The sequence below is a fragment of the Triticum aestivum genome, chromosome 1A (genome assembly GCF_018294505.1).
Source record: "Triticum aestivum cultivar Chinese Spring chromosome 1A, IWGSC CS RefSeq v2.1, whole genome shotgun sequence".
Taxonomy (NCBI): domain Eukaryota; kingdom Viridiplantae; phylum Streptophyta; class Magnoliopsida; order Poales; family Poaceae; genus Triticum; species Triticum aestivum.
This window is the reverse complement of record NC_057794.1, coordinates 364,082,838-364,094,199: the sequence shown is the minus strand read 5'-3', so window position 1 is coordinate 364,094,199 and position 11,362 is coordinate 364,082,838. Positions and strand designations below refer to the sequence as shown.

Here is an 11,362-nt window from a genome sequence, read left to right as displayed (position 1 = left end):
TCAACCTGACCACGAAGGTCTATTCCTGCAAGCAATCGAAGAACAAGCAAGAATATGATAAAAGCAATCTGAATATTGCGAGTATATATGAAGTATTGATAAAGGCGGGGATCCGTAAGCGGTCTTGGTCTGGTCGTTGGACACAAACGAAGTACACGAAGTTGCAATGGCTAACTTTTAACTAAACAAATCCCAAGGAAAAGCTACTAGATGGATCTACTTATATAGGAGCAAGGGGTGGCGGCCAAGGAGGTGGGAGGACGTCCCAAGGCAGCCTAAAACTAAATCTAGGTCGTACAAGGCCAATGGGCCCAAGTGGAGGTGATGTAACACCTTTGGACTTGTAGTTTGACTCGGATTCTGCTGCAGCATCAGATTGTTTCGTCCACAACTCAACGCTCCGGACGAATTTGAAGGTGATTCCAATTGGGTTGGAAAGTGCACGAAATCTAGTTTCCAATAAAAAAAGAATCACCCAATTCGGGGTCCGTATGAAAAACTTGTGTGCGTTTTGAGTCAGGTATGTCTGTGCAGTCCGAATCTGAATCCAGAACGTGAGAGACTTGGACTCTATCTTCTCTTGGGCCAAAAGTGACGCGAGAGAACTTTTTGGACAACAAATAAACATCTCTTTCTTCCTTATCTTCATATGTGGATTGTACAAATGTCCCATACACCTACAATTAGACAAAACACAAAAGTGTGTGAAGTATTTTTGTTCTGGATAACATAAATAGATTATTGAATAGTTTGCACTAGAAATCACCTGACAAATATGCATATATGCAATATTTTTGGTCATATCCAAGGTAGTCATGTCCTCATCAACTTGCAAGCCAGAGTAATTGCTCTTTTTAAAGAACACAATATGTAATATAAAAATATACTGGATGGATTTCACCTGATATGTTAGACCAGAAATTATCCACCACGGAGTTGAGGGTCACAACGGTGAAGCTGAAATCAACCATTGCCGAGTAGGCCGTGGGAGTAGACAGATAATCCGCCCACATTGTTGTAAGCTAGTGCGGATGAGAGAGTCGGCCGCGGTATTGTAAGCCGGTGCGGTTGCGAGAGACGGCCACGACGTTGTAAACCGGTGCAGGAGCCCGTTGAGTAACGCGACACGGACGACCACCTGTGCTGAATGATGTTGGCGTGCCCCCATCTCCACGGTATAATACCATTTTGTAATGAATAACGGTTTTGCTATTTCACAGTCGAGTGTTTTACAATTGGGCATCATCCAATTTTGTGGTCGTTCAATCTTGCACGGAGATTCACACTGGGAGGTGTCTTTTTTAGGGCGTTTCCCTTTTCTGTTCCTTACTGGTGGCGTAATAGTTTCCGGGCCAACCCGTTACTGCCCAAGTGCCCATCCCCTAGGCCCTAGCCCTCTGTCTCCTTTTTTTCCATTTCTGTCCTTTCGATTCCTTGGCGATTTCCTTGTCCACCATGGTGATTCCCAGCTCCTTCTCTACTACAGCTTGATTTCCGATCCAGTTTCTTGTGGTTTTGGTTGGTTGTTCTCGTCTGCTCTCTTTCCCCCACTGGATTTCTTCTAGATCTACTGGTTTGATTCAATTCCCCCGGTGTTTGATATAGACGTACGTGTACGTGTACTCATAGCGGTGTATTTTCTCTGGCAATTCTTGTTGTTCTTGTAGTGGTAGGTGCATGGATGTAGCGGTGAATTCGTTTCCCCTGTCGATTTTCTATGTGCTGGCCTAGGCGTCTGATCTGCTGGATCTAGTGGTATTGGTAGTTTTATTCTTGATCGTTCATGTTATGTAGATGTAGGTCCTTAGTTCCTTGCTCTTCCCCTGTTGATTTGATATCTGCTAGCCTGGGAGTCTGATTCAGAGGGTGTTTTGGGGGGGTTAGATGTAGGTTCCTTGGTTGCTTGTTTCTGTATGTTCGTGTGATGTAGATGCAGGTGCTTATTTCAGTCCTTGCTCTAAATTTCCTTTGCCCTGGTCGGTTGATTTTGCTCGTCTGTGTGATGTAGAAGTCGGCGGTAATGGTCAATCCTTGCTCCTTGCTCTGAATTTGGTTCACCAGTCATTTTTTATTCTGATGGCCCTTGTGATGTGGATGCATGTCCTAATTGTCAATCATTGATCTGAATTTAGGTTCAAGTGATGTAGAGATGTAGTAGTAATTTAGGCAAACCTCCCTCGTCTGAAGTCAGGTCCTTAGTCATGTGAATGTTCTTATTCATTCTGTTTTGGTTCTGTATGTATTTGGTGGTTTGTGTTGTATCTTCAGCTATTTTTTGTTCATGAATTTCTCTGCCCTAGTACTTCTATAATGAGGTGTTGGTACTTTAGATGCTATCTCCTTATTAGGTTGTGTAATTTTCAGTTTTGGTGTTGTGCAATTTCAGTTTTTCACTCATTCTGTAGTATGGTTTGGTACAGTCATGTCAGTGTTGTTGTATCCTCATATATTTGATGCTTAGGGTTTTGTGTGTGTTATATTTCAGGATCATGACGAGAATGAACTTCTCTTTCATGTAATGGTTTAGATGAGTCACGGTCCTGTTCGCTGCCAGTCTTTTTCCCTTCCCGACTAGATGAATAAAATATTAATTCCATTCGGGCATGTGAGGAAGGGCGGCGTCGGCTTGACCATGTCTTCTGTCTTAGTCGTTTCGGAGACTAAGTTTCTCATTCAATGGTGAGGTGTTTATAGAAAGCAAGGCCTCGCTCGACGAGTCATGTAGTCATAGGTTTGAGTTCCCTAATCAGTAGTGTAAGTTCCACAAGTAAGTAGTGTAACTTCCATTTGAATTCCATTAGTTTGCAACATTTTTGAATTTGTATCACACTGGTGAGTTTCCTAGTTTTTTAGTACTGCAAGTTCCATAGGCAAGTACTGGAAGCTTCCTAGTTTTGCAATGCCCACTTGCACTTTTAGAACCGAACATTTTGGGTTTCTCTTTGTTGGATTTGTATTGAATCCAGTTTACCATTTGAAAGTCTAAATGGATATTACTGAAACTAAAGTGTAATCACAATGTTCTAATCTCTTAAATGCATGTGTTTTTATTAGAAATCTGGTATAATTTTACTGAAATTTGTACTGTGAGCACAATGTATGTTTCAGTGAAATTTTAGTGGAATTATTATGTGCATTTTCAGTGGAATTATAGTGCTTTTGAATTGTAATTACAGTGGGGATTTCAGTGTAATTACAGTGAGTATTTGAGAGTAATCACATTATCTTTTTAGTTAATTTAGCCCTCAGGATGTTTGGGTTTTGTCATTGTTGGTGCATTCACTTTAGAACAATTTATTTTCTTTTGTTAGGGTTATTGGTATACTCGTACTTTATTTCTGCCCATTTGTGTAAGCAACCTTAGTTGTGCACATGATTTTCTAGTATATGTAATTTCAGCAATTTGGTAACTGTATTTTCAGTGTTTTTAGGCTTATAGCTACTATAATTTACTACTTTGGAAATGCTCTTTTTTTTGCACTGTACATGCTAAATATTGTGGTTATTCTATGTCCCCAGTGCTTTTATGCAAACTGACCAGTTTAGTGTCGTGGAATAGATAGATTATGTGATCTCTGCAAATTTTCTGGTGATTTTGCAGGTGCTTAGGGTTTAGGGTTTCCATACTCCAATAGCCTCTCTGATTTGGTGTTGTTCCCTTGTTATTTCTTTCCACCGGCTCTCCATGTACTAACAGTTCCAGAGCTCCTGAACTGTTAGATATTGTTGTACGTTCTTCTTTATATAATAAAGATCGGCCAATGGCCCTTCGAGATTTTTTCTTCATATAATAAAGATCGGCCAATGGCCCTTCGAGATTTTGCAGGTGCTTGCACATCAAAGATGTGCAATTAACTAGGAGTTGAAAGTGAAGCTACTGTTGACATGTCAAGTGCTCAAATAATGTGTATTTTTTCTAGTGTATTTCCATTGTGTTCTTTGCAGTCAATGTGTAATTACAGTGCATTTCAGTAGAGTTACAGTGCTTTTTATTTGTAACTAGAATGGAATTTCAGTGCAATTACAGTGGGGATTTTAGTGGATTTTCTAGAGTAATCGCAGTTTACGTCACGATGTAATTACGGTGAATTTTTAGTCTCACTACAGTGGGCATTTAAGAGGATTTTGAGAGATATTATACTGCATTCCGTTGTATTTTTCGCAGTCAAATTGAACTGCAATTACATTGTCTTTTACAGTGTAAGTACAATGTTTTTTTCAGTGTAATTACAATGTATATTCAGAGTAATTACAGTGTATGTAATTTTTCGGTGGATATTCAGAGTAACACACTGTATGTAATTACTGTGAATTTTCAATGTAATTACAATGGGCATTTAAGTGGAATTTCAGAGTTATTAAACTGTATTTCCAGTGTATCTTTGTAGTTAAATTGAACTGTGATTACACTGTTTTTTATAGAGTAAGTGTTGTGCTTTTTGACTGGGATTTTCAATGTAATTACTCAGTGTGTATGTTCATTAGGATATTCTGTTTGGGATGTGAGCATGTGGGCACACATGCTACTAAACTATCTGGTTATCCCTTGCCTGATTCATTTGGGTTTCGTATACAGTGTGTGCTTTTTTCTTCCACTATCTAGTTTGCTCTGGCTTTATTAGTGCTTTACAATGTTACTAAACTGTCCAGTTCATGTTTCCTCTATTGATTTATGCATTACATCTGCTGTTTTCACATGACCTGGCAAAAATTCTCTCTAGATCTTCAGAGCTTAGAAAATTCACTAGGCATCAAAGTAGGGATTGGAATTGGAGAATCTTCAGAACTGAGAAAATTGGGACCCCTCCCCTGGCTTTTTTACTGTCCAGGCATAATTGTGGTCTACTTTTAAGAAACCGGGTCTAGGGCATCAAACCCGTTATGGTCCAGATGGGATTTTAGGTTGGGTCGTTTCAGTCCTAATACATAAATGCGCTGATTTTGTTGTTCGTTGACATACATACAACCAAAGGTGGAAATAAAGGGCATACACGTGTCAGCTGCCTATTTGGTGCAAAATTTGATTGTAATTCAATTGGATTTCAGTCGAGTGTCAAATAGACAGTCCCATGAATAATTCTCCTACGCACAAAAATATTGCAGGACGGAATAATTGTTTCCAAAAGAATTTAATATGTGTTAACAAAATAGACTGAACGGATATCACCTGATTTATAACCCGGATGAAGTGATTGCACAGTAATTTGACCAAATGATGGCCTTCACGTCCAAACAGATGTCCATGCATCCAGCCAGTTTTTTTTAAACAAGTCATGCCCCTCGAGCAGCGCATAGAAATTTGGCGTCCTTCTCAACTTGGCCTTTACGCAAACAGTGCTCAAGGAATACCACTCCGTGACTAGACTTGCTTCGCTCAATTAATACCAGATGACCACTTGATAATTGATGTCTGTTCGTTCGCATATTTGAAGCGAGTTGATCCTCATCGACTTGCAACACTGCACATACGTCGGTAACCCGGCGCTGTACAGAGCGGGCGGCGCTCAAGGCAGGGGTGACGCCAGCGGAAGAAGCGACGGGAGGCACTCATCAGTGCGTGTCGGAAGCTGCGGCTTGAGGCTGGAGCGGTGATCCGGTGCTGCAGCAGGAGCGGTTCAACGAGCAGAGGCGTGGCGACTCGACAGGGCGCTCTGGCAGTAAGGCAGTACCGGGGGTGAGGCCCCCCAGCAAGTCGATGGTCCGGCGCAGCGGCCATGGAGGCGAGGGCCGCGGCAGGGGCGGCAAGCCAGCACGACAGCTCAGCCACACGGCGGTGAAGCCGACAGAGGCGAAGTGAGGCCATGGCGGCTTGATGAATTTTTTGATCAACCTGGTTCTTCTTGTGCACATATTGATAAAATCTTCATGGAGTCCCAAGCGTTAGGCCAGCTCTCAAGCGACAGCTCAGAAAACGGGTCCATGGCGAGACCCGCCGCGGGGAGGTGACAGGCGGCGGCTCAGTGGAGATGGAGCCCTTTTAAGCACAAGGCAAGGCAATTTAGTGCGGAAGCGAGGATCGTAGCGCGGAGGGATGCCGAGGCCCGACGACGACTCAGAGAGAGGCCGAAGAGGCGGCGACTCAGCAACCTGAGGCCAGGACGGAGGAGGCGAGTCTGAGTGGGAGGCGGCTTGACGGCAACTCGGCGCGGTGGGAGGCGACACGCAGGTCACCAAAGGAGCGCGCCGGCTGGACGGAGATCAGTCACCGAGGTCGGCTTGACGGCGGAGACCAAGTCTCCTGTTCCCATCCACTTACGGTCGTGGGCTGTTTCCCTTTTTTTTTTCAGACCAACTTGTACGTCCGAGGTCGACATGGAATCTGGGAGCGGATTGTTTTTTTAGCGCTACAAGGCAATATCTGCACCTCGGACCTGCTGTTCTTTGTCTGATTCGAACTTCATGGCAGGTTTCGCAGAAAACGGCAAGCATCACGGATACACGCACATATTCTTGGCCATGTGATGTTTCCTGTTCCTTTAATTAACTAGTAAGCGAAACAACCTATACAATTCATGTGAGTATTGAATATCCAAATTCTTATGAAAAAATAATTATTTTTCATGTAATGGAAGCTCTCTTGGGTGAAATGAAGCTCACTGTATACTATTCCCTCCGTTCACAAATACTATAATTTGGATATTTCAATATGAATTACATACGGACTCAAATGAGTGAACAAGCACACTAAAACGTGTCTATCTACATCCAATTCATATAAAAGGTAGAACATCTTATATTTGTGAATGGAGGGAATACTAAGCGTGTACTTGTGTCATCTACTCATCTTGATCAAAGCAGCCTATGAAATTCATGTGAGTATTGAATTCTAAGTTTAGATTCCAGAAATTTGATGTGTGTGTGTGTTGGGGGTACAAATATATGTAGTGCCTGATGATCCCCACATCTCTCATGGTCAAGCTTAATATAAACCCAATCACTTATCTTTTGATTATGTCATGTGAAGTTCAAGAGGACAAGGAAATCCTAATCCAAAAAATCATAGTTGTATAGTCAAGAATGCAGAATGTCTAATTTCTCGTGTGAACTTGGAAGGGCTTATAATAAGTATAGTCATTCTCCATGTGAACATGACAGAGATGCAACTTTGAATAAAAATATTAAAAAAAGTTGTAATCCGTTCCTCTTCGGTTCAACCTACATGTTATCTTCAGAACTGAATTGCTGGACTCAACTATAACGCTGCCCGTGGGAGTGATGGTGAGACGATAGATGAGTCCGCCGGTGGTCAAGACCGTTTTGCCCCCATCCTGAGTCTCTCATCACCTGTGGTGCAACATCCGTGAACAAAAATGATGGGAATTTAACATTTTTGTATGACATGTATGGGAAGCAAAATTAGTTCTGCAAAGATTAAACACGAATTAAACTTGTCATATCAACATCTCAGCTGTGGAGAAAGATCTAGTGTTCTAGAATGGCAAACTATACAATAAGGTAAATAGGCATGAGTAGATCACACGCTCAAATAATCATTGTTTCGCAAAGCTAAACCAGGAAAGGAAAAAACCCACACAATATTTAGGAAGACCAAGCCACACAAAAGACGTTTCTAATGAGATGAATATACCCGCAAAAAAACAAATTTAATTAGCAAATTAACTACTCATTTATACTCGAAATAAATGAAGGTGCACTAATGATGTGCATATCCTTCCTGGATTAACAGGTTTAAATTGTTGTCAATGATAGGACCAAATGCACGGGCAAATTCATGCCAACAACAGTGAATAAAAAAGAAAAAGAAAAATAGAATAACCTAATTGAGCAACACGCGACCAAGACACTGCAAAGGCGGTGTCATGTAGGAGGCAAGAGTACATCACTCGAGCCAGTATGAAAATACATTAAGACAAGCATACAAACAAGGCTTTGTCATGAGTTCTTCCCAGCATACTGCATACATAATTTGAAGGGGCTTATTTAAAAAATGGTGGCATGTTATACTTTGCCACTCATGAGTAGCAAGCACGTTGTTGAAGTTGTATAGCCACAATCAGCATCCTTCAACGGGCTATCACTTTGTCTAGATTTTTTGGCCTGAATCGTGGGCGCTCTCAGTACACGCACCTCTGAAAAACAGAGAGCACCCATATAAGCCTAAATTCCTTGGCTGAGGTTGGCTTAAAAAAAGGGACTTCTTCCTTGGTTGTTGTAGAACTACATGGCCTGAGCTGCAGTTATTTTGTATCTGCTATTTTGGATTGCTAGAGTTCATGTTCACCTCCAACTTGCATCAGCAAAATATGTAGGCCTCGTTAGTATACTGGACAACTACAGAGCTAATGGAACTGCATAATTTCAATACACCTACATCAGGCTTGCCGATCAACTACTCAGGTAAGAGTTGAAACCGAGCTCAACCAGTAATTAAAAAAAACAGTTAAGGAAAAACGTCTCACCCTTGTCGACAGTATGCAATAATCATGCCTAAGCACTATGTGCACACATGGTGAGAGATGCCACTACATGTCACGGTAAACAGCTAGCCATTCCTATTGTACAGATTTGCAAGTCTTAGGATGTGGTAAAATTCTAGGTAAGCAGGTTAGCATTGCCATACTTGTCATTTGGATCAATACGGCTGTTATACATCTCTGACCTCATCAGTCCATCAGTAAAAGAGCAAATCATGTAAGGCTTGATTCAAATCTCGCATAACTGAACTTAACGAACTGATGATTGTAGATTGAATGCAGAACCAGGATGTCACTACTTACAAAATATTTACCCTAAAAAATCATGGATGGTGAGCTTGTTCTTGACTTCTGTTAACTCTTAACACTCGACTTCTCCATGGAAATATAAGAAACAAGAGGATGAAAAGGCCAAAGATGGTGTCCTTTTTGCCAACACAGCCTGCGCCTGATCAGATCTTGGGACCTAGGCATCTCTTGGTTGCTGTCAGTAAAAATATTCCAAACTTTGATGCTCAGTTTCAGCTTGTCTAAAGGCTAAAAAAAGGGAAGTTAAATCACAAATGTGATCATTGTAAAGGTTCTTAACAAGTTCATCTGTACTGGTCATCAAAGAATGAAGGTTAGGATATAAGACATAGAGAAACATGCATAGCATCTTTCTGGATATATCGCAGACTGCCGCTAACTCGTAACAAAGAATATCATTTGCTAAAATTGGTTCTACATTAACAGAAAAATTCACCAATTTAAGGGATGTGCTTTAAAAAGATCAAAACAGATTGTATCGGGAGGTTGCTATATCTATATAGTGGGGCGAAAGCCTATTTCGTAAAGATCAAAACAGATGCAGTAGATAAAAAAACACCAATTTCCATAGACAAATCACCAAGCTAAACATACTTATGTACTGATATATGGGATAAAACAAAACCATGCTTCCTGGTCATTGTCATCAAGGAGAAAATTACAAGACTGGAGATTCTGAACAAATATTCCCATGTAGTGTAGTTCTAGCACACCAAGCGGCAAATCGGCGCCATATCTGCAAGTTACAGGAAACCATAAAAATATGTAGTACTACTCAAGAAAACATCTTCTAAACAGAGCATCATAAGCATTCTCAAAAGTCAACAGGATAATGTGTCTGCAGTAAGGTGAGAAAGGATACATGCCAGTTAATATCAAACAACACGTTCAACACATAACTGGTACAAAGTTGCAAACTGCATGCTTAGGTGACTCTTCATCTAAAAATGGGTATATTTGCCTCTGCAGAAAAATGCATTCTTATGATAATACAAAAATGTGGAGCCTTCCACCATACCTTAAAACATCTGACAAAGGGAGCCTTCCACCTTTAAGTCGAGCCATCCTATCCCCAATGGATCCTTCGGAAAACCTCATCGCTACACAAAGCTGAAATAGACAAAACAAAACTCCATCTTAATTGATTCATTCACAGGCAACCCAACAGCAAGTGTCCACCAGAAAATATATACCCTCCCATTATGCGTTGAGATGCCATGTAGGAAGCAGATATTGCCCGGGCACTGGCATTTGCGGAAGACCTCGTTGAACCTCGCCGAGAACACCTGCAGCTGGTCGTCCCTGACCGGGTGCAGCATCTTCACGTCGAACTCGTGGTAGAGGTCATAATACTCTGCCTTTGGTATCTAGGCATACACGAAGGGGCATCTCCCTATCTGGTGCTTCAGATCCAGCACCGCTGGGTCGATCCACGGGCTTATATGGCTCGAACCAAGATGAACCAATACGAAACTTGGAAGAAGCGGATGCCAGCGTCGAGGAGCTGCTGGGACCAGGAGGAGGAATCCTGCAGGTCGAGGGAGCAGACCTCCAGGGCGCCGCGGTGGATCAGCTCCAGACATTGGGCGGCGCCAAGGAAGCCCTGCCCCCTGCCCGCCAGTCACCGCGAACCGCACGCCTCGATCCCCTCCGCCTCGCTCGGGCATCTTTGCTGCAGCTTAGGGTGTGGGGCGGGCTGCGGCGCAGGGCGGGGAGGCGGCTCACAGCGACCGCAACGGGGCTCGGCCGGCGACGCGGCGTGGCCGTGGAGAAGAGAGGGAAATAGGGGAGATATGGCGCCCGTCGCGCGAGGCGGCGGCGGAGGCGTGGATGGCGTCCGTGGGGAGAAGGGAAGCACGGTAGAGGGGAGGAAGCGGGGGCGCAATCACGGCAGGGGATGATTTTGTTAGGCGCGTGATGTGCGGCGGCCTCTTTGCCTGACGAGGTGGATCGTGAGAGGGACAGGACGTGGGCGTGCCTGGCAGAACAATTAATGTGGAGCGTTAGTTTGTGTCACAAACTCTAGATGTAATATAGACTGTTAGATGCGATTTACTTTGACTAATCTAACGTCTTTGGTTCTTCCGTGTACATTTTGCTGTGTGGTTTTAGAGGAATTTTAGTTTGCTCTTTTAATAGTAGTATAGATCCGCTATTGTGACGTACGCGCGTCGTCTGCTGCTACTTTCTGGATGGTCCTCATGGCATTTGGTAGGATTTGTAGCAATACGCGAAGGCGTGGAGCCATAGCTGCAACTCGGCGGTCAGACGACTGCAGTCTTATGATTTGCACGTATCTCGAAAATCCTCTCGGCCTTGGCGACTTGAAAGCAATCAAACCAATCGCAAGACAGTGGCTGATCAAAACTGCAACCCTAATTTTTTTCTCCATGTTAAATCTTTCGGATTGTAAATCTGGTCGGATGAACTTGAAGTTGATGCAGATCCTTGTGAGCCAAGTCTTTCTTCATCTGAAAACTTGCGAACTTCTCGATCTCTAGGAAAGATCCCTCCAAGAACTCATCACCACCGTGCGCAGCCCGACGGTGGGCGCCAACTGTCGTGGAATTGTCACGGCAGATGTTCTTAGTGTGAGGACTTAGTCGCGAGACCAACGC

The 11,362-nt window shown here is 42.9% G+C and overlaps 1 protein-coding gene and 1 long non-coding RNA gene across 4 annotated transcripts; one reads left to right on the top strand and one right to left on the bottom strand.

Moving 5' to 3' along the window:
• Positions 1-941: 941 nt before the first annotated feature.
• On the top strand, positions 942-4,145 carry LOC123051196 (uncharacterized). The gene is made up of 2 exons (XR_006423965.1): positions 942-3,732; positions 3,775-4,145. It is a non-coding gene; the product is annotated as an uncharacterized lncRNA (long non-coding RNA).
• A 2,884-nt stretch (positions 4,146-7,029) lies between these two features.
• On the bottom strand, positions 7,030-10,712 carry LOC123051183 (E3 ubiquitin-protein ligase KEG). Of its 3 annotated transcripts, none has more exons than XR_006423962.1 (4): positions 9,938-10,712; positions 9,763-9,854; positions 8,739-9,480; positions 7,030-7,284 (listed from the first exon to the last, which is right to left on the bottom strand). XR_006423962.1 is itself a non-coding variant. In XM_044473991.1 (3 exons), exons 1-3 carry the CDS (start codon positions 10,061-10,063, stop codon positions 9,339-9,341), a joined length of 360 nt encoding a protein of 119 aa, XP_044329926.1. In that variant the 5' UTR covers positions 10,064-10,704; the 3' UTR covers positions 7,030-9,338. The 3 variants fall into 3 exon arrangements, 1 of the variants encoding a protein (XP_044329926.1); XR_006423964.1 differs by having other exon boundaries at positions 8,750-9,480; XM_044473991.1 differs by having other exon boundaries at positions 7,030-9,480; positions 9,938-10,704.
• Between the last annotated feature and the right edge of the window lie 650 nt (positions 10,713-11,362).

Coding starts and splice junctions, on each gene's coding strand:
- LOC123051183 (XM_044473991.1), bottom strand. CDS start 10,063: ATGCTGCACCCGGTCAGGGACGACCAGCTGCAGGTGTTCTCGGCGAGG. Junction 9,855..9,937: donor TCTCAACGCATAATGGGAGG/GTATATATTTTC, acceptor TGTCTATTTCAG/CTTTGTGTAGCGATGAGGTT. Junction 9,481..9,762: donor CCTTTGTCAGATGTTTTAAG/GTATGGTGGAAG, acceptor TGTAACTTGCAG/ATATGGCGCCGATTTGCCGC.